We start from the raw sequence: 22,681 nt of genomic DNA on the forward strand, positions 1-22,681 counted from the left end.
CCAGTAGTTCTCAATACTTGTCTAGCAAACCTGCTTGTATCCTGTCTAGAGTCTGCTGATCCCTTTTGTACAGTTTGCTTTTATGACGTAGCAAACAAACAAAGAAGTGCTGAAAGCTTGTGAAGTACGTGACTGAAGCTGGGACAAAAAGAGTTTTCCCATCCTTTCTAGTTTGAAGTTAATATGCACAAAAAGAGCAACATTCCATGGTCCTATGAAGAAGGCAGCAGTATCCATGCACGTCTGAACACTACATTTCTTTTTTCAGACAAATTCAATGCCAAAAATACTTCATTTAAAAAAAAAAAAAATCTTCTCTTTTATTGGCATTCTAAGGTATCCAAATAATGATGCCAAAGCTAACAGACTGTACTGAGTGTCTGTCATGGGTAAACTGTATAATAATAAGGGGCCCCTTCTGTATCCCAGTTGTACAGACTCTTTCCTCTTATCTCAGCTTATGGACACTTTCTGATTAGGCTGTCATTCATCAATCAAGAAAGCACTGGTTTTATTTTCCGAACATGTTAAAGTACCAGACTGTTACATTATTAAGAGGTCCAGAAGAGTTCCAGTTCTGTCAGAGGCCTGATAGTAATTTGGCAATAGCTCAGTCTTGAATGAATTTCTTCTTCCTTCTTATTTCATATCTTTGATTTGGAAAAGGAATGTACCCCTGTTTCCTAGTGTTTCAGGAATGGAGACTTTCCTATTCGTATCGCATCGGGCAACGAAAGTTGAAAGCAGCGTTCAACAAAAGTTGTTTGCATGCAGCAGCTATATCTGTGTAGTTCCTGTCTTCTAAAATGGACAGGCCTCAAGCCTGCTGTCACCAATTCAGAGGTTTGGAAGTAAAGATAACTTTTATTTCAAAAAAAAAAAGTTGGTAAGCATTCTGGCAGCACTTGTGTTTTTTCCACTCACTTCCTTTGATATACATTGATTTAGTGCCGACTTCCTTTTCCTGCCCAGTGATGGTGGCCTTTCCACAATAGCGGCTGGGCCGATGCCAGGGGGACTTGGGCTCCTGTTGGCCAGCCCTGGCATTGTATCGGAAAGAGTGAAAGTGTGCTCCCGTGACTCAGTGAAGCCCCAATGCACGCTCTCTTGTTTATCTCCACACCAGTTGGCTTGTCGTGTCACATGAGCCCTGCAGAGCTCCTTGGAAAATCAGGAGGTAGCTCTAAGCAGTAGATTTTACTTTTTTTTTTTTTTTTTTTTTTGCATGTAGTTCACCCCTCCATGTACTCTAAGCCATGCCAGTGTTGGCGTTTTTTTCCTTCTGCAGTCCTCTGAAAGATGTGTGCACTGGTTTTCAGTTAGCTTCTGCCGATGTTTGCCTTCACTCTTTATTACAATAACTTCTGTAGAAAATATTTTCCTTGGGAGAGTATTTGCTGATCTTTACGCATCTTTCATAGCACCTGAATACACACAGTTAATTAAAGACAGCATTGTAAAGAGCACAGCTTGAGAGCTGATCTTAAAATGCTGTCTCTGACTTTATGGATGACCTTGAGTAGATTGGCTGGACCCCACAGCATTTCTTGGAGCTCACAGTGTGACTTGGTGGGAGCTGCAGGTGGATAGGTCACTGCAAAAAGGGATTTTGTATCTTCATGTTTCTACAGTATCATCTTCTCTGAGATCTGCAAGGAAAAAAAATAAATTCTATGGGTGAAGTTTCTCTCAGTAGGTAGCACAACAGAAGCTCTTCAGGTAGTAGCATTAACAGATGAGTAAAATGGTTTTCTCATCCTTTAGCCCCTAAATGTACTCCCTGTCCATCTAGCTATCTCATCTAATTAACAGAGATTGCAGAATTGACCTCCATGTGTTTTTGCTCAAACTAGTCATACAGTTTAATTTTTCACACAATAAACAGAAAATTTGGGGTTATTTACAAAGGTAACAGTGCTCCCATGTGATACTGAAATTTCTCAGTGTCAGTATAATTACCTCAGCTGATGATGACTAGCAGGAACAGTGCTGTCACTCAAGGTAAATGATACTAGTTGGGCAAACTAATCAAGACAGAAGATTGATTGCCCTGACAAGTGGAAATCAGCAGTGAAGTTCATGCCCAAAAGCCAGGGATTCCTGGAGTCCTCTGCTTCCCTTGAGGTACTGAAATTACACTCAGAAGGTTGAGCAGAAGAGGTTAGAAATAGATGACTGCTTTGTTAGGAACTTCAGCAATAATCTTGTAGTGTCTAAAATGACAGGACAGGTGGTTGTTGAACAATTTTCTTTTTGACATAGCACCTCCTGGTTCCATTTCTGTCCAGACTGTAAGGTTCACTCCAGAGCTGCTCTGATCATAGAGGTCTAGTGTTAGAGGTGAATATTTGGATTTTGTGTACATGCACATGCAGTTTCATTTCAGTAAGCATAAATATCAAAAATGTCCTTCTCTCTGGCCCAGGTTCCCAGAACACAGGCCGAAGTTCACCACCTCCTGGGTACGTTCCAGAGAGGCAACAGCGCATTGCTCGGCAGGGTTCCTACACCAGCATAAATAGTGAAGGCGAATTCATCCCAGAAACCAATGAACAGTGTGTAAGTATGAGCATTAACGTGAGAAAAAAGTATGTCCAGCTGTAAAAGAACTCTTCTGCTGCTATCTGGGCCCGCTTTTTCACTCCAGAATATTCACTAGCTGTAGTTGCGTTAGCACCTACGAGTACTGTTTCATTCATTTAAACTATGCTTCAGACTTGTAAATGTGCAGGTTCATAGCCTTTGTTGAACTGCTCGAAGCAGTTGCTATGTGTATTGGGCATTGTCTCTCCACCTCTGAATGAGCAGCTTTGCTCTGCATTACACATGTATGCTCAGTTTCCTATTACCAGGTTTGTGTGACCCTCTTGCATTTGAAACTGTGCTCTCCACTCAGAAAAGGAGGAAGTAAGGCCAAAGGGCGACTTGCAGGTGGAGGCAGCAGTGCAGTAGCACCACTCTGTTCTGAAGTCACTTGGGATCAAAAGGCAGCATAAGGCTGACTTAAACTTTAATTTTTCACATCAGAGTCCTTCAACACCTAATGGAATGTCTCAAATTTGCTATGTCCTTAACAATTTCTGTGGGAGATACAGGAAAAATGTACATTCTAAATAGCTTTAGACTTCCCTGTTCATCTGGACATCCTCCAGGCAAGCAGCAGTGGACTCTGATCCTCTTGCGCAGCTTTTTTTAGGCATTAGTCTGAACTGATGTTGCCATGTGATTTCCTCTGTGTTGCAGATGCTGGACCCATTAAGCAGTGCTGAAAACTCAGTGTCAGGAAGTTGTCAGTCCTTGGACAGGTCAGCAGACAGGTACAAATGTACAAGCTGGTAGGAACTTATGTGCTCAAATTGAAATGCCAGTTGTACTTACGCAAAAGTCTGTTTTCCATCTCATAAATTTTCTTGGAGAGAAATAGGAACTTATTTCCTACCTATATCCCAATATATTTCTTAGAGAGAATTAACTGTGTCTTAAGGCTGTTTTATTTTCTGGCAAAACCATACACCAACAAACTGGTGCTTCAGTAGCTCTGTGTTATAAATACAGAGTTCTAAATTGTACCGTCTGTATGGAGCCTAGACTCCGAGAACATCTGGCTGCAGGGTATTTAAATCTCTTTTAGACAAGGCTCTACTTGTTCATTTAAAAAAACCAACAAACTATTCTAAGGCTACAGAAATATATCATTACACTAGATTCATGTGTCCTGCAAGATATAATATTAATTCCAACAGTAAATAAGGGGACTCTTTCTTTAATGAAGATTTTGTCATAGTCTGATGCTCTAGATCTTTTTCTTCCCTTTGCTGTTGGTGTTACCTGAGGTGTTGGTGGGCAGCTGTAGGTCCTATTAACTTGAATAGCAACTGTGGCTTCCCAACACCTGTAATACTGGGCTTCAGCATGTTTTTAAGGTTCCTCCAAGCTGATTCCTGTAGGTAGGGTATGCTTTTATGTTACTGATTCCTGTAGGTAGGGTGTGCTTTCATGTGTCAAGCACTTCAGGGTTGGTTTTGTAGCCTTTCACTTCTTCCAGTTCATAGAGCCACAAGGAAGCACTTAACAGTTAACCTGTGTACACATGCATTCATTTATATGAGAGAGGGCATTGCTAATTTCTTACCTGTCCTTCTCTCTCCTTTCCCTGCCCTAAGTGGAGGAAGCCTTCCTGGTTATTCCTTGTAGGAGTGAGCATCATCTGGGGAAGCTGCTGTTCTTTGTGTAGTCGGAAAATAATCTCGTTTGGGAGTCTGAAAACTGTATCAGGCTTACTCCATTTACACTGGTTAACCAAAAAAAAGTGCAAATAACACAGCTTTGGCACAGATTGAGTTTGTGTAATCCCGTTAAAGACCTTGTGGCAGACAAGAGGCCATACTTAGGCTTGCTTGAGAAGCCCTGCTTCTTGAGGAGAAACATGAAGGTTGTAAGCTGTGTTTGTGTTTAGGCTCATCTGCTGCTGGTAGAGCAGAAAGTGCACAGAAGTTTTCATGAGAGGAGCTCTTACCCCTGATGGTAAATCACTTGGGGCAGTAGTCCCCATTTCCCACTGCCCTGTGAGCAGTGTGCTGCAAGTGATAGCCTGTTCTGCTCTTCCTCTTAGCCTTGGCTTTAACTTTCTACTTCATGTGTCTAAAGGAAGCACTGGGTCTTATGCCAGAGACCAGGGAACTGCTGAATAAGTGGCACAAACTGAGCAGAAAGGATGACTGCCCACATTAGGAAATGGTCTGGTTAGCTGGAGCTTAGCCTGACTTTAGCTGTGCAGATGTAGCATGAAATTATTGCAGGGACACAGATTTGAGAATCACTGTTACCAATGTGCAGATATATTAGCTTGTAGTTAAAGTCCTTCTAGGTTTCACTCTGCTAGATAGCAAAACTTATTCTTGCCTTCTTTCTTTAATAGTCCTTCTTTTCGGAAGTCACGGATGTCAAGGGCACAAAGCTTTCCTGATAATAGACAGGAGTTCTCAGGTATGTCAGTGTCCAATATAAAGATTATTTGATCCAGACATTTTCTGCTGCTTGCTGGCTACCCTCCATGCTTGCTGGGATTGTATAAATAGAAGAACTGGGGATTCGTTGATTGAAAAGCTATAAAGTTAGTTACTACCTCTTCCTAAAAAACGTGCGGTTATAGGAAAATTCTGTCATTAGAATGTATACTTCTTGAAGAAGCCTCACTTCTCTCTTTGCATGTCCTTCCAGACCGCGAGAATCAGATCTATGACAAAGCAGGGAAAGGTGGGACCTACCCTCGGCGCTATAATGTCTCCATGCAGCACAAAGACTACAACGATGGTGAGTTGTTTTCAGACCTCCAATTCCAGGCTTGAAAAAGAAGGTGAGGCAATGACAACCTCCAGGGGTGAGTGTAACTCCTAGTCTGGAAGTGCCTTGGTCCTTGCAGTTAATGCTGCCATGCATGATGCCACGTTTTCATAGCAACCCACAGTGGCTGTTTGTCATTCTTTGTTTACTGTGTCCTTTCTGGGGATAGTCAGGCTGAGCAGTGACTGCTAGGGTTGAGCAGTGGACGTAGTTATTAGCCTTGGTCATACATAGTGGGTTCCTACCTCAGGCATTCATTATGCTTTGCTAATGTGCAACGCAGAGTTGTTTCTGGCGTCTTTTAAATATACCAGTAACCTAAAGAATCACATCTCTGCTCATCAGAGGGATTTACGCAAAATGATTTCTCAGAGTTTCATATGAGGTTCCAGTTGTCATGATCTTTGTTTTAGGGGTTTTATTTGCAAGTCCAGGCATGTTATCTAGAAAATCATTCTGTCTGTGTAGTTGCTAACAAGCATCAGAGCTTCCGTGGTAGCCTATAAACCAGATTTTTTGCTTTGAAAGGCAAGCTTAGATCTTGTGTTACTGCACTGAAGACATTACAAAGTGTTCTCTCCCTTCTACTTTGGGAATGATCCAAAGCTGTACTGAAGTCTAGCAGCATCAGCCCTGAATTGATATATTTTTGTATCTTGTCTGCTTGGCAGTAGGTTCTACTCCATGGGAACAGACCAGAATATGCTTTTTTCTCTCTCTTCTCTTTGTTGCTCAACCTTCAGCCATTACCTTCCACTTGTAAGCACATTATTTAAAAATTTTACTTCTTTCTGCAGGCCGGAGGACATTTCCACGGATACGGCGTCACCAGGGGAATCTCTTCACCTTGGTTCCTTCAAGTCGTTCCTTAAGCACCAATGGAGAAAACCTTGGCTTGGCGTTGCAGTACCTGGACCCCCGGGGGCGCCTGCGGAGCGCCGACAGCGAAAATGCCCTTGGTGTGCAGGAGAGGAACATTCCCACCAAATGTAAGCAGTCACCCTGATGATAACTGGGGAAAGGCCTCCTGGGATTACGGGCAAGAAAGGCTTTTAGAGATGCACTCCAGACCCAATATATTACCATAGCTTGATTTTAACAAACCGTTTAAAACCACATAATTACACAGCTGTGTTTTGAGACCAGTTTGTCTCACCTGTAAGACAGGTCCTCTTTTTCTTCTAAGAATAGTGTTGCACTGGGAGCTGGCCTTTCCTTCAGAAAGCATTAGAAATTCAGCTAAGTAGTAAAAAAAAAATAAATGTGCAAGTTGATTGGATCTAGGTGATCTACGGGGTTCTTAAAGCAGACAACTTACTTATTTTCTTGATACATTAACATTTGTAGTCAGGCTTGTGGATTATAGTTATAGTTAAGGGCTGTATTTATTTCATTTGCTCCTAAGTAGAAAGATTTACTTCTGTATTAATAGCATTCCTGTGTTGGTTTTTGGGGAACTTTATATTATTAAAAAAAAAAGAAATGGAACATAAATCATTACTGATGAACTTGAGATATCCTATACAGTAATTTAAGGTTCAAAATGAAGACATTAATGCATCAGAGTAAGCAACACACTAAAACACCAACTGGCAGTAAATTTGATTAAATTAGACATGGCAAAGCTGATCTCTCAGCTCTTCTGTATTTTCACACTGTCCAGATGGTTGGTTCCTGTCTTTGTTTTTAGAGTTTCTTGTTAGATACAACATAATTGGATGCATTGCACTGCAAGAGTCTGGTAGTGTCCTGTTCAAAGATAGAGCTAAAGCATTGGTGTTTGAGTAATATGTTTTGATATTAAGCGCAGTCTGGAAAACTGGGCTCAGGTGTTAATCTCTGGGTCAGGAGACTGCTGCTTGTGCAGTGCACTCGCCAGAACGGTAGAACAATGAGAATTCATAATTCCCTGCTGACGTAACCTCTTGCTGGGCTATTGGAGGTGGCTGCTTTAACTGGTTCTCATGTATATTTTTATTAGAGTCTGATTGTTCAGCAGGTAAAGAACATACCTGCACTGTACTTACATTTTGGCCCCTACCTCATCAGTTTCTAGTAGGGAATTGTAACTTCTAATTTTTCTGCTGTAGCAATAGCTTTGCAGTGAAATCCTTCCTACAGGAGAAGGAACCCTGAACTAACCAATGGTTGGCAAAGAGCTCAGAAGTAATGTCCTTCGAGTTGTCCCAGGAACTTAACAGTCATTGCCAGCTGAGCAGGATTGTCTCAGCACGGCTGATCCAGCTCTTCTTCATCTGATACATATAGTAACTACAGATAAAGGGTTGCGAGATGCTGTTTAATTGCTGCCCCACCTCTTAAGATAGTGATGTGGAATTCACTCTGCTGGTGGAATGAAATTTCATCAACCTCACTGAATAACTTGTCTATAGTCTATCTATGCAAAATGTTTTGCAGTTTCATTTTAATGGGACACCAGTCAGCAGGTCCTGAGAGTATGAGTGGTTGGATTCTGTTCAGAGTTCTGCCACTAACTCCCTTATACCGGGAGAGTGCCTCATAATTGATTCTTCAACTGCAAAATATCTATTCCAATCCCAGTATGATGGGGATTGATCTTTGAAAAGATCACCATTATCTTTAAACAGTATAATGAAAAGAGAAATTGTTACTGTTCTTTTTTAGCTCCAAGTGCTCCAATGAACTGGCGACGAGGAAAACTGCTGGGCCAGGGTGCCTTCGGTCGTGTGTATTTGTGCTACGATGTGGACACGGGCAGAGAGCTTGCAGCTAAACAGGTCCAGTTTGACCCAGAGAGTCCTGAAACAAGCAAGGTAATTCTCATTGCAGCTTCTAAAATTCATTATGCAGACTTTGAGATCCTGTGAAGTGCCTGTATCTGTCCTCGAAAGCTAGTATCTTAGTTTGTACTAGGGTTTCAAGACATATGGAGAGGAGTAAGAGGCATTTAAAAATTACTTTTCCGTATTATTAACTTCAGCCTGAAACTAAAATCCATTTTCTGGCTTCATTTTTGGCTCTCCCTTCTCAGTTTTTTGGTTTGTTGCCAGGTTACTTGAGGAATACTAGACTGCCCTATGTTCCTGGTTAGACATGGATGTGAATGAAACTCAACCCAGAAAGAGTAGAACTTTTTCCTTTTTTAAACAAAGAAAGCTGCATGCACTTGGAAAACCCACTTTCTGGGCTGATATTGTAGGTCTTGTATCAAGTGTATTAATTACCAATTTCTGCTTCTGAATTCTCCCTGTCCTCAAAACAAACTGAACTGTTGTGTGTAAATTAATCAAGAACAATGATGTGACAACACATTAGAAATAGTGGAGATGAGAAGGGGCACCTTGAAATGTTAGGTTAGCGCACAACTTCCTGCACAGTGGATGCAGCTGGAATGGCTGTTAGGTTCTTTGCTAGTGTTTTAACAATGTACCAGTTTCCCAATATTGAACAAATTCACTTTGAGCTGGAATAACTGATCCATGAAGATTTAATTATTCTGATTTTATACGGGATGTTGGTGCCAAGATAAGTCCTAACTTGGTAAGTTCTAAGTTATACCATGTCTCTGTTGTAAATCAGACAGTAACTCTGAGCCAAGGAAGAACAAGCTGGAATGTATTTTGAAGGGACTGAAACTCCAAACCTTAAACTATCAGTTGACCTGATTAAGCAACTTCCTCTGATTCCATGCATCTCTGTAGCAGCGAGGTCCTTGCTCTTGAAGAGCTGCATCCTCTCCCAAAGTGAGAGAAGTGAACCTTCCACCTTCCAGTGGTGGGAGTGGAGAGAGTTAAATGGGACTAATTTTGGGGAAACCATCATTCCTTTTTCATAAATCCTCATGCTCCAGTACCTTTGATGTTCAATCCTGTTCATTCCCTGGATTCAACAAGAACCTGATACTTTTCCTGGGCAACAAACATCTCTGATTCAGTCTGAAATTGTTGGATAGCCTTTTTGCCTTTGTGCTATGATACCCTGTTGTCTGTGGCAAGAATAAAGCAGAGAATCAGTTTCATGTGCATAGCTGCAGATTCTTTGAAGTAAATAGAGAGAAAGCTGTTTCTAAGGTTGATTCAAGTAAAATCATCAGTGTGTGAATCAAAACAGGACTGACAAAAGAAGTTTAGGAACTCTTAGCACCTGTAGTCTTGCTCTCTGATGAGTTGAGGTTCCTACAGAAGGATTCCTAGCAATTCTGTAACTGTATTCAGAGCTTTTTCATAATTTAAATTAACACTCACTGCCCTCGGCTTAGTGGTGAGAAGCAAGGCTATATCTATGTTGAGTGAAGAATGCTTTCAACCAACTTGGCTAAAGCCATTCAGCTGACAGAATCAAGACAAGAAACAAAGTTTTTCTGGTACTAAATCCGTATGTGATACTGCCTGTGTTCCAACTATGAAAGAATCTGCACCAATACTTACCTGCTTATTGTACAATAAGGATTAATGTGAAGCATTGGTAATGTTTGTCTTTTCCAAGAAGTAGGTGAACCGATGCCATGGATTAGACTCCTTCAGTGTAGTAATGGTCTCATCCTGCCAGTGACACGGACAAACTTATTAGGGTGGAATATTTCCTGGGGCTGGAACCTTGTTTTCTCCTTCAACATCCACAGGAAGTAAGTGCCCTGGAGTGTGAAATTCAGCTGCTGAAGAATCTCCAGCATGAACGTATTGTTCAGTATTACGGCTGCTTACGGGATCGAGCAGAGAAGACCTTAACCATCTTCATGGAGTACATGCCAGGGGTAAGAGCTGACACAGGCAGCACAGGCACAGATCACAAAGTGAGATGGATAGTTTTGTTTATTGATTTATTAGTTGCTGTGATTTACCCTAACTATGTGATTCACCTTATACCCTCTGAGGTATATCCCCTTCTCACTGGGTTATAATCACAGAGTCATATATAATGCCACTGCATTCTTTTTATTTATGCCCCAAATCACCTCTTTAGTTTTTTTTTCTTAAGTGTCTTGTTCTCTTCGTTAGTCACTAAAGCTCGTTCTTTTCTTCAGTCTAAATTTGTTCTACCAAAGTACTACATAGGACTTGGGCCAACTTGTAAATCAGGCTAACTGAATTAGCAGAGTTACATAGTATAGCAAATGAGGCTAAAACTGACCCTGCAAAAAGGAAGACTTTTGACTCGGTTCAGTCTGCTGAACTGTTTTATTGCTTGTCTTCACAAACAGTGGTACCAGCACAGCTCAAGGATGGAGGAAGCAGACAGAACCTTTTTAAGTTCTTTTTGCCATAAAGCGTGGCCTTGCTCTTGTTAAAAGGGGCTTCTTAGGGCAAGATGCTCTGAGAGCCTCACAAAAAGGCTTTAGAAGAGGCCAGAATTCATTACTGTGCCGGTTGGGTGTATAATACAGTCACAGCTCGTGGGAATTGAATGGAGACTGCAAGATTTGTGGTTTGTCATTGCTTTGCCAATCCCTTCTGTTTTGCTTTTGGTGCAGGGGTCAGTGAAAGACCAGCTGAAGGCATATGGTGCTCTCACGGAAAATGTAACCCGGAAATACACTCGCCAGATTCTCGAGGGAGTCTCGTACCTTCACAGCAACATGATTGTGCACCGGGACATAAAAGGTGAGATCAGCTGGTGATTTATGTGTATACCATGTGCTAAAGGAACTCTGAAAAAATAAACAGTGTTAAAAATTCAGTGTCCTGGCCAAGGCTTCTGAACATTGATTTGCTCAGTTAGCCCTTTTTGGTCTTCTATCCATGTGCAGGGCTTAGGGAAGGTTGTGTTCTGGGCTGGGTAAGGGAACTTGGGCTGTTCTCTCTGCAGGACCTGAGGGTGTGGCAGTTGGTTATAGTAAGGAAGACTGGAAGCCTGAAATTCTTAAGAACACTTCTCTGTAACCACTCATCTTTCTTTCACAACCCAGCAAAATGAGGCAGTTGCCACCTGACTATTGTTGCACCCCTAAGGCCTGCTCGTTTCCCTGTGGATTCCTTTCTGATTTCCTCTCTGCTTGGCCAAAGTACCATTTCTCAGGTGGGAGGCATGCCAATTGCCATAAGAGCTCCATGCCTGCTCTTTAACAATCCTCCTTACCTCAGGCTCTTGTAACTGTCCTGCCTCCTCTGTAAGAAACCTCCAGTCTTCCATGTAGAGCTTATGTGATTAGTGTTTAATCTTCCTCTTCCTAGTATAACCCCATGGAGCCAGCCAGTCTCCTTAAGAGTTAATGTCAACAGATGTGGCAGACACCACACAAATTCTTCTGTGCTCTAGAGGAACCAGGAGGGTTGCTCAGTGCAGGAAAAATACCCTCCTGTTCCTGCCTATAAATCTTCATTGCATCCCCTCTAGGCTGGCAAAGGGAAGTGAGCTGCTGATTCTTGAATAACACCTTGTATACTGCTCATGTGGTGCTCTTTACCAAATGATTTCCTACCTGGTGGGTTATTAACTAGTTTGTACCCATCTAAGCCAAACTGTTAACTTGCCTCCAGGGTATTGGATGGACAGACTTGTTAGTCTAAATTCAGCTCTTCCAGTGGGGAAGTGAAGTGGTAAAGCTGTCTCCCAGCACAAGTGCATTTTATTTGAGGACAGAAGAGTTTCACACAGGCGTGTAACAGATAATGGCAACACAGGGTTCTTGATCTTACTGCGGCTTTGAAGGAAGAATTGGTTTTGGTGTCTAAGCCTTAGTTTGTGTCCACATACAAGCAAAGCTCTTAGGTTTGCTTTTTTCCCTGGTGCTTCATGTGCAGGACCTCTGACCAAGTAAGTGGAGATTGACTTGTTTATTGTAGTTCAAAGTGGCTTAATTAGCTACATCTGTTACCCAGCTGACCAGAAAGCAATGGTTATACTCACCAAAGCAGCATCCCAATAAAATGCTTTTCTACACAGCTATGTACTATCTTAGCCATTGGCCTGGGGGCCCTGCATAGGCTGAGCTGTTTACAGGCAGTGTAACAATGACACTGCTGACTCAGCTCTCATTTCCCTTCCCCCTTCACTTCCTTGTGTTTTTCCCCTGAAGTTTTTCCCATTTGCAGCCATTAGCAATTGGCTGGTCTACAGCCTGAATTAAAGAAATGATGTTTAGCAGGTCACCTGAGGCTTAATGGGGAAAAAGCCATACCGTGAGCATGGGTATTTCTGGGTTGGATATCAGCTCTGCAGGCTGTGGATCCAACAGCTGGATTGCATGAAAACAGCTGTCTCTATTCTTTGGGTTTTGTCCAGGAGCCAATATTCTCCGTGACTCTGCTGGGAATGTGAAGCTTGGGGACTTTGGGGCCAGCAAACGGCTGCAGACAATCTGTATGTCTGGAACAGGCATCCGCTCTGTCACTGGCACGCCATATTGGATGAGCCCAGAGGTGATCAGCGGAGAAGGTTATGGAAGAAAAGCGGACGTATGGTGAGGCTTTAACTTTCTGTCCATAGATCAATTTACAGCTTTTCTGGAGCGAGATAAGACACATACATTTTGTCAGCCATATATCCAAAGTTAGATTTTGACTGGATCACAAGTTTAAGGCAAACTGAAGTAGTTGATTTGAACTCAAGACATGACCTGCTGCAGGCTGTGCTTTACGGTGACAACACACAACCACTTATTTGGTTTTTCAGGAACAAAATCCACTCGTTCCTCCCTTGAACTAATTGTTATTTTCTGTTTTCAGACTGGTGTGAGATTTCCAAACTTTTTATATCCCTTATAAAAGAGACTGAAGGTTGTTTAGGAAGAGTCCGTTGATTGGGTTATAAAATGAGAGGTATGCTTATAGCACACTGGAAATTAAAGGAATAGAATTTGAGCTTTAAAGGAAAGATGCCCAAACCTGCAATAACACAAAAGATACAGGTCAAATCAGAGGTGATCTAAAGTATGCATGAATGGAAACTGTAGCCATGCTGTTATTGGCATAGCCAAGAAACAGCCTCTATCAGGAGGAAAGAGCAAAATGGTCCTGTGTCAAAATGTTTGTTTTGGAGTCCTTAAAAAGGTGAGATTATAAAACTGAACTAAATGACAACAACAAAAGGTATGTTTGTCTCTCCACAGTAAAGCAAGGCCTATGCTATTTCCTGTACAAGCAGTGAGTAGAAGCATAGCTAAAATGTGTCTCATCTGCAAAGAGTTAAGTTCTGCAGACTCTCCCAGTTGGGATGCTTGGGGAGAGAATGGAGCACGTGCCCTTCCCCCTGGGTTGATGCAGTTGTGGATTTCCTCTTGGTGCTGACATCGGTCCATTTCCATCAAAGAAACGCTGCTGTTGGCTGGGCTCCAGTTCCTATAATCCTGATCATTATTTAGGGGGGTCAGAATTTTCCAGTGCAGCGTTAGTCCCAGGGTGGATGCGTATGGCCGAGAGGCTCAAAGACGTAACAAATCTAGCCACCTGGCTTTCCGCCACTGCTGCAGGTCCCTCTCCAATTTTCTTTTTCCTAAATAGCAGAATATGTGAGCTATTTGTTATTGCTGGAGTGACTTGACATGAAAAACATTCCTGCTGTTTGCTGAATATCTTAAAGAAACCGGATCTGCTTAAACGGTATAAATCAGTCTAAACAATAATATATCCCTGCTTGCTCTTGAGCAAACCCCCAGCACTTCAGCACACATGGTTTGCATTTTCTGTACTCTCTTCTAGTAAGTCTTAAATGGCTGGAAACCAGTGTAAAATTTTCACGTTGGATTTTAAACCTTGTCAAGAAGTCGTTTCTTGCATATTCACTGGATTTAATTCCTTTCCTTCCTTGCCTTGGCAATTGATGCAAGTCTGCCTCTGAAAATGTCTTTGCTTTTCACTTCAAAAGAAGGTTTAGTTTAAAGGTAGAAGAGGCAGTTTTGCCTTTTTAATGGAACAATGTGATCAAAACACAGGACTGGATATTAGAAGTTCACTAACTGCCTTTCTTAATCTATGGCCTGGAGGAAGCAATTAATCCTTTTTGAACAAAAACCAATCACTGCAGTACTACAGAAACCCATCTTCCCTGGGAAAGTATTGGTGTCATGCTTGCTTCAGAAAGGTGGCTCAGCCATGTCTGTCCCCATAATCACTTTCTTGCCTTGAAGTAGCCTACAGAACCCCATTAATTTCACTAAGAGTTTTGCCTTAATGTAATGATACATCTGCCCTACTGGCGTTTTAACTTACTGCCTTCTCAGTTTGGAGCTGTTAAGACTTTAATTATTTTTTTGACTGTCTACGATGCTTGGTTTCTTGTGAAGTAGAGATATTAGGGTTTTTTTCCCACATGGGCATTCTGAGGCTGTGCACTGAAAAGGGATTTTGCTGAAATGACTTTGTGCGGTCGACCAGCTCTGATTCACTGGACCTTGGTTAAAGAGTATGTTTTCTATCTTGCAACTCAGCAAGTGCCTTTGAGATATTAACAGTAGCAGCAGTGCCCAAAATGCCACTGAGGTCAGACGGCGCCTTCAGGGACATCTTGTGTGCACCTCTTGTCCCCTGCTGTTAATGCAAATGTTTACTCAGAGCAGAATTTGAGCAAAGGAGAACTGGACAGATGGCACTTCACAGTTCTGGGTGCAGTGAGAACCACGGTGGCAACCAGCCTCCCTGTCTCAGCACTTTAGTGCTAGCCTGACAGTAGTAAAAGCAGCGACGTTGGCAGGTCTGGCAGAGGATCTGTGTGCGCATGGGGTTTGCTGAGCACAAAGCCATTTCATAGCTGTTTTCAGAGCAGAGCTGTACCTTGATGTTGGCTGCTTGGAAGTTCTCTCTGAACACTGTGCATTACTGTGTGAGTCAATTCTCACTTCTGTTTTTTTTTTTTTTTTTCCCTGTCTGCTTTTCCAGGAGCCTCGGTTGTACTGTTGTGGAAATGCTGACAGAGAAACCACCTTGGGCAGAGTACGAAGCCATGGCAGCCATTTTCAAAATCGCCACCCAACCAACCAACCCCCAGCTCCCCTCTCACATATCAGAACATTGCCGGGACTTTCTAAAGCAGATCTTTGTGGAAGCCAGGCACAGACCCTCTGCTGAAGAGCTGCTCAGACATCAGTTTGCACAGCTCCCGTACTAAATTACCTCCCTTGCTAGCAGCTCCTGCTGGGCTTTCAGTGCCCCGTCTGGTCTAGTTGCAACTGCCCGTTGTGGTGCTGCATCTTCAAAATGCCAACTCCGCTGTCCTAGTCCTTTGGGGAAATTATGCCAAGGAACCTAGGGTCTGCTCTTGTGCCTGATACCTTTGTTTGCTGGACTCAAGTTTATTCTGCCGACAGCTGTCCAAACAGAGCTGCATTTTTGCCCTAGTTACCTTGATGTGAAATTGCAGCTGGCTGCATGTTTTCTGCAGGCCCAAGAATGGGAATATAAGAAGTGTCTCACTGGTTGAACATAGAAGAAATCTGAACCAAAGTGGGAACTGGAAGAGCTACTCTTCAGAACAGAAATGTGCAACAGCCATCCAGACCAGCTCTCTACGTGTGGGTCACTGTTTTCCAGACTGCTAGGGCTTTAGAGGCATCTATATTACATGAATCCAGCAAAAAGCCATGTCATTGAGCATGCGCTCGCTATATAATTATATATTTTTCTTCTTAAGTATTCAGCATCTGAAGGTGTCCAGAAAATATTGATTCAAAAGTATGTGAATAGTGTTATTTTATAATGAAACCATGGATTTTGGGGTAGGGGCAAAGGAAGTCTTTCTAGCTAAATGTCAGGATAATCAAAAAAGTTTCAGCAGAATGCAATCACTCCAGGGCCTACAATAAGGGCTCTCCCACTGACGTTAGAAAATCCAGAGCTTGATTTCCAAGGCTTGATCTGTCTTAGCATTAAGACAATGTCAGTCAGTTTGTGTCCTCACAGCCAACAAATCTGTATTTCTGCTTCATCTCCCCGGGACTGCTGGGTCTAAACAAAACCCTTCTGGAAGGGAGTTCTGCAGAACAGTTTTCTGTTGCACCTATGTTTTTGGCTGGTAACTCCTTACCATCCCTTAAACCAAAGATAGTTCATCTGGTGCCAGGAATTTACTTCAGGAAAAGCTTCTGTGTTTCTTTGAGGACTTGGCCTCATGGGAAATTGAGTTTTTCATAGGGAGAACTTGCTGGACACTAGTTTTACTTGTGCACAGCAAGTTAGAATCGAGCTCAACCCTTCAGTGTGTGTGGTTTGTTTTATAGGTGTGCAAGTGTTCATTTAAGATTTCCATAAAATGTTATGGCCCTATTTAAATAAGCTTTTGTACGAGTTAAACAGTGAACCAGAGAGAACATTTGTAATGCTAGTGTATCTCCAGAATCAACTGGAGATCCCCATGCAGGTACCAGCAAAATGTATCCAAGTGATTTTGCACTTGAAAGGTACCACATCTCTGAGAACTGAGTTCCTGATGACTTACTGGCCTCGAATACTGTATGTTGATTTGGGCACTAATAGTCCTTATTTTACTCATAAAAGAGCAACAGTTTTTAAGTGCTGGGGATCCATGGAGTAATTAAGTTATCTGTATGCAATTAAACTGCAAATGTATTATTAGCTAAAATATTGCTTTATAGAGCAACACTAAGGGTGTTATGCTCTTGTATTGGAAACCATATTAAGGCTTCACATACCTCCACTTTTCTGCCCCATAAAAACTTGAAAATTGCTTTCATAATGCAGTAAAATTAACAGTTTTTAGGTGAATGCTAATAGGATAAGGCAATTTTTAATGAAACCCAGCTCCTTGAACAGATGATAAATACTGTATTGAATTAAAAGAAGAAAAAACCCTGAAAAACCCCAAACAATCAAAAGCCCTAAAAGGGATTAACAATCTGAAGTGGTTTTTCTGTGCCAAACTCAGAGCAATGTGTAATCAGTGAAAGCAAGCTAGTGTTGGTTTAACTTTCAGGCTCTCCTGCACTACTACAAGGATGCACTGTTTAGGTTGCAGGCACTTAAGGGGTTATCTTTTATGAAAGCCCTTGTTCCATAATTTATTTAATTCTAGTGAGAGCACTTCTATTGATCTTTTCCAAACCTGAAACTTGACTCCAAATTTTCAAGACACGTGGCCTGATTTTTGGCCTGCACTTCATTGTTGCTTGCACCGAAAGGAGGTGGGGGCAAGACACTTCTACTCTGTTTTAGGGAGCATTTTGCACCGCTTTGGTGTGGTGTAAATGGCTGTGTATGCTGCAGAGGAATGTGAAATCATTCCTGTAGTCTTGGTGACAGAAGTAGGGTGGTCAGCACTCCTGTGGGGCCCAGTAGCACTCTTCAAGCCTTGCAACTAGCACCTAAATATACCAAAGATTGGAATCTCTTATTCATCACACTTTACCCTGCAGGTGTACAGCAGTGATCAGGAGCGCAGTGATCCTGTCTGCAGAGGTTTATCTCTACCCTTTGCTTGTCCTCACCAAATTGCGACCTTCTACGGTCTTTCCTTGCTATCCCACATGTTGTGTTTTGGGAGAGAATAGGGCATGAGGAAATGGTGTAACTTTTAACATTTCAAAGCAACTAAATCCTCAGGATCTGTTGTGGCTTTTACCTCATATGCATCATGGAAGGCTGTTCCAGAGCAAAGAGCATCATGGACTGATGGGCTCAGTCCTCTCCCCGCCAGAGCTTCTGGTCCTTCCCACCACCTATGCTGAAATGTGCCTACTCTGTGTATACACTTGTATCCCAGTCTGTATTAAAGTAAATAGCAATTGTACAGTGACAGAGAACATGGGGTGCCAGCTTGGACTTCTTGTATTCCAGTACCTGACCCAATGCCACCCGTTCGGCACAGGAACAAGCCAAAGCATTACTTGTATGTTTGGAGATGCACTTTTATGAATGTAGTTTATATCGCTCTTTTTTAGCTCTTTACATCATGTAAACGGTGATGCCTCATACTTTTTTTTTTTAATTTATATCGTAAAAGATCATATTTGGTGATTTTTATATATATCGACTCGACTGTTACGGGGTAGGGGGGGAGGATGGGAAATAAATTTGACGCCTTTATGAATTTAAAAAGGAAAAAAAGCAGCTGGTTTTGCAGAGAATTTGCTGATGGTTTATAACAAGTAGAGCCAAGCCAAAATGTGTTCTTTGCTTCCTCACAGCCCTCTTGATTACGGAAAAGGAAGATCTGGATTCCTAAGTCCGCTGCTACAGTGAATAAGCTTGGGGCCGATACTTATACTACAGTCTCTTAACGTGGCCCTGGCAGCAAAAAAGTTTTAAGTGGACATAAATGTAATTATACCTCTAAATTGAATTACATCTGGCCTCTTTATCCTGGCAGAATTGGAAAAAACTGGGGATAAACTCATTTAGGGGAGAGTAGAGGAGGGAGTGCCAGGCTAACAATAAGCTATTGTGTCCACTCCAAATGTCATGTTGTATTTTCTGCTGTTCCTTCCAGGGAGGGATATTTCGTGAATATTTAGTATTGGGATCCTTGATGGAAGGTGCTGCAGAAATGGAGAATATTCGGTTTGAAGAAAAGTATCTTACAGAAGTTCCACTATTCTGAAACAGCTGAAACTGAGCAGGAGAATGTCTGAGATTCCCATTGGAGAGGATACTTGGGGGAGTGGGGGATTTGGCTGCCCCTGACCTTGTTAGGAAACAAACTATTGGCATTTTGGTCTTGGTGTGACGATTCTGTGCATTCCAGGTTATTTGCTTGTTCTCCGGTAAATCTGATCTTTGCCTATTCTAGTGGCAGTAAGTTGCAGCAATTTGGATTTTTTTTTTTTTTTTTAATATTTTTGGAGTAGTATGTGAAAGGACATGAAGGTGCTCCAAACAGTTCCCATTGCCATTAATTACCAAAACAAATAGACCAAGGTGGGAATTAGTACCTGCTTAGGTGACAGGTGTTATTTCCAAGTGCCCAGAGAGCCAGGATAACTTGTGAAACCTCAGTAAATATATACATCCCTGCTGTACACGCTTTCTCTGGTAGGCAAAAGTCAGATACTAAGAGCTGTACAAGGGGGCTGAATGAGACCCCAGTGATTGGTGCTTAGGTTAATAGCTGCTGGATGGACAGGTTTCATATATTTGTATACTTACAGTCCTGTAGCAGTCACCTTGGTACCTGCCCTTGGAGCTGGGAGTAGTCAGTCCATCTTTAATTCTCAGAAAAAAATAGATGTCCTCTGTGGTTTAATGGTATTTGGGCTTCAGGTCTTTAAACCCCAGCCTTGTTTAAGAGCACATCTCACTGCAGTTCTGAATTTCTCTGCTAGTAAAGGTAGATGTGCCTAGGGGGCAGTTCAGAAATGAGGAAAAGGACTTTATTGTCTGTCAATACCTGTCTGATAGAAACTGTGCAGAGCAGGGAGAAATTGCTTTAACCTGGATTGTGCAGAAGACCTTGAACCAGTAGTCTATATATACCGACCGGGGGCTTGCAGTGCAAAGCCAGGCCAATGTATCGTTTTATTTACAATAAAATTATCATTTATATGAAAGCCTTCTTGGTGGTTGTTTGCAATACAGTGTCTCTTACTGCCTGTGTAAGTGGTGCCTCAGGATAAGTAAATGACAATTAACTAGTCTTCTTTCTAACCAAGGACCTTAACTGAAGGAGGAAATTTTTCCTTTCAGGGATTTATTTTTTGGGACAGATGGAAAAGTGTCCTACTTGTGAGGCATTGCTTCTTGGATCAGGTAAGTGTGTGTCCTCTACAAGGCGAGGAAGGTCATGTTCATCCATTTTCACTCTTCAGAGAGGGAGGTAGAATGGCTCCGTGCCCCTTGTTAATGTGTAAAAATAGCAACATCTTCATTTTACCTTGCAGGAGAGTAGCTGGACTGGTTTATTGGCTCTCCATGTGGAGATTGTACTGATGGAGAGCAGGAGCTGAGGTCTGCATTTGGATTTGCTGTGGTGGTGAGTTCTTTACTGCAGGCTTTGGCCTGTAAATGTTCTTGATTCATCAGTGCTTAACAGGGTAGATTGGCATCGGGTGGGGAAAAGGCAGTTGGTAACAAGACCAGGAGGAGATGGTATGTTAATGTCCAAGTTCCTGATGTGTTTTGCTTCAGCTGGGAACTCTAGGGAACACCCCAGAGTAATTTGCTAAGTGGGGAACTCCAGCTCTAGCTTATGAAGCTCAGGCTCCTTGAAAATAAATTTACTCTCAATACCTGGCAACAGTTAAAGGCTCCTGAATTGTTTCTCCTTTGAATGCATTGTCTAGCCATTTTAGAAAGCAAAAATTTGGAGAAGGCCTCTGGGCTTCAGACAATGTGAGATATCATGAGCTCCCAGTGGAAGTGGAGGAAACTGGGTAGTCTTGCATTGAGCATTCTAGAGATTTGGGACAGGATAAACTCCACTGTCCCAGAGTAGGGCAAGGGAATGGGTAACCACATTTCCAAATATTTTCAGGCTTTATTTTTTTTCCAGCATACTATCTTAGGAAAGGACAGAAATAGCGCTCCTATAAAATGCATCTACACTACTTGCTGAAATGCTCATTTTTTCCTGGTACTGCTCTGTCTGTTTATGCAGCTCCTAGTCTTCGGTGTCACAGTCACTTAAGCAGTGGTTTGAATGCCACCATGGTCCCTTGAGATGCTGGCCTCCCCTGGCCCTAACCACAGCCTTCCCTGTAATCGCCTTTTCCCAGGCCATGGCATAGCTAGTTGCTATGTCAATTAAATACTGAAATATTCGTTAATGTAAAATATGAACAGCTAAGAATAAATGGGTTAACAAGCTGATGCAATAGAAACCCCTGCACATGAAACAAGTACATGCGTGGCGCTTGTGTGCTGTTCCAGAACAGATGAGAACCAGACAACTGAAGTTGTCCCAGAACAAAAAAATGTCTTGTGGAACCAGAAATAACCACCTCCCACTGCTTCCTGACACCCTCCTTGTGTGTGTTAGAACCTGAAAACCCTGCCCTTGCTGAAGGAGGATCTTACAGACTCGGTTACCTTTACTTGAGGAGGTCCTTTCCAAAGCTGAAGCCTTCATTCTCCTTTCCACTCGGTATGGTCAGTAGTAACATTTGCTTAATGAACATGAGATTCACATCTTAGGCTTGTATGATGGCATGTTTTCTCCAGGACTCCCTTCCTACTCACCCCTCTCAAAAATAAGTAGCTCTGTAGTAATTCTGCTTTCCGTAAATACGGAGTGTGTGGTCCTGACTTGAATCCTCACCATACCTGTCCATAGGTGATAGTTGAGCAGGGGCTGGGAGACAAAAATGTCTGGAGGCTTGGGTTGAAGGCAAAAACGATCAGCCACAAAACACTGACCAACACACAAAAGAAATGCAGCTAAAAATCTCTGTTGCCTTCTTTGATTATGGTGATTTGTGTTGTATGTATAGTGTGGCTGAGGGGAAGTGACGTAAGGTATGTTGCTTCTCTAAATCCAGTTCTGAAGCAAATATAATTTAAAATCTCTGAAGAGGTTGGCTATACTACACTACTGTGGCTTTTTCTATTAAGATAGTAAAGTCTAAACTAGGAACAATGTCTTCTGGATTTAATATTGCTTGGGTGTGGGTGTATTGCATTATATCCAGGAAATGCTGGCATGGTTAGCCATCATGTCACTTGTTCTTCTGTTGTTGATCTCTGCCTAGTGCTCTGTATCTTGTCCAAAACTGGACATCTGGATGGTATGGATGTATAGGGATTCTTAGAGGGTATTTTTCCCTAAACAGTTTTTATTACGCGAATCTGTTGGCTTGAATTTTTAGGCTCTGGAAAATGTCATTTCTTGAGCTAAAAGACAGGTTGGTAACAGAAGCCTTATGCTTGCGTGGAAATGCAAAAGAAGGTTGTGGTGTGTGTAATACAAATAAAGGTTATTCGCTGCTCAACAGTCGTATTGTTTCTTCAGTGGCAAGACCAGATCTGTGCTTTGGAGGAGAGGAAGCACAGGTAGCAGTGTGCCATTCTCTGTGCTGCAGATGAAGGGCTGGTTTAAGTGTTACAGTCGTCATCGATAGATCCTGGAATAGCCCCTGTGCAACTAAAGCTGCTGTTCTTGAGCTCTCGCTGCATCGCCTTGGAGCCCAAGAGAGCTGTAGCATGCTCTGCTTTGTCTGCACCTTCTGCTGCTTCTCAGGCTCATCTGCTGGGCTTATTTTCCTGTGGAGCTGCTGCACTGCTTTCGCTGTGCTGGAGCAGCAGAAAGGACCCCCAACAGGAACCAGGTCATGACTCGAAAGGAGCTTTAAGCAGCTCATCAAAACTGAGTGCAGCATCCTTGAGTAAGCTGCAGGCAGTATCTACCTCCCTAGTTCTTGCTTCACTTGCCAGATGCTGCAGGCTTCTCTCTGAACCCCACTGCCTGGACAGCTTCTGTGCCCGTATCGCCGTGAACCATCACCGTCCCAGGGTGCCGTGCCGCTCTGCAGTGCAGCTCA

The 22,681-nt window shown here is 42.5% G+C and overlaps 1 protein-coding gene across 2 annotated transcripts in view; it reads left to right on the forward strand.

The window, feature by feature from the left end:
- MAP3K3 (mitogen-activated protein kinase kinase kinase 3) overlaps positions 1-19,756 on the forward strand; it is a 40,883-nt gene extending 21,127 nt beyond the window's left edge. Inside the window, exons 8-17 of one of the 2 annotated variants that reach the window (XM_042787116.1) lie at positions 2,426-2,559; positions 3,244-3,317; positions 4,919-4,986; positions 5,221-5,313; positions 6,141-6,332; positions 7,990-8,138; positions 9,947-10,078; positions 10,796-10,925; positions 12,547-12,724; positions 15,138-19,756. In XM_042787116.1, the coding sequence (XP_042643050.1) occupies positions 2,426-2,559; positions 3,244-3,317; positions 4,919-4,986; positions 5,221-5,313; positions 6,141-6,332; positions 7,990-8,138; positions 9,947-10,078; positions 10,796-10,925; positions 12,547-12,724; positions 15,138-15,366 (1,379 nt within the window). In that variant the 3' untranslated portion in view covers positions 15,367-19,756. The remainder of the gene's footprint in view (positions 1-2,425; positions 2,560-3,243; positions 3,318-4,918; positions 4,987-5,220; positions 5,314-6,140; positions 6,333-7,989; positions 8,139-9,946; positions 10,079-10,795; positions 10,926-12,546; positions 12,725-15,137) is intronic. The other variant, XM_042787117.1, reaches the window with a different exon arrangement.
- The last annotated feature ends 2,925 nt before the right edge of the window (positions 19,757-22,681 follow it).

The sequence above is a fragment of the Tyto alba genome, unplaced genomic scaffold (assembly GCF_018691265.1).
Source record: "Tyto alba isolate M040663 unplaced genomic scaffold, T.alba_DEE_v4.0 Super-Scaffold_12, whole genome shotgun sequence".
Lineage (NCBI taxonomy): Eukaryota > Metazoa > Chordata > Aves > Strigiformes > Tytonidae > Tyto > Tyto alba.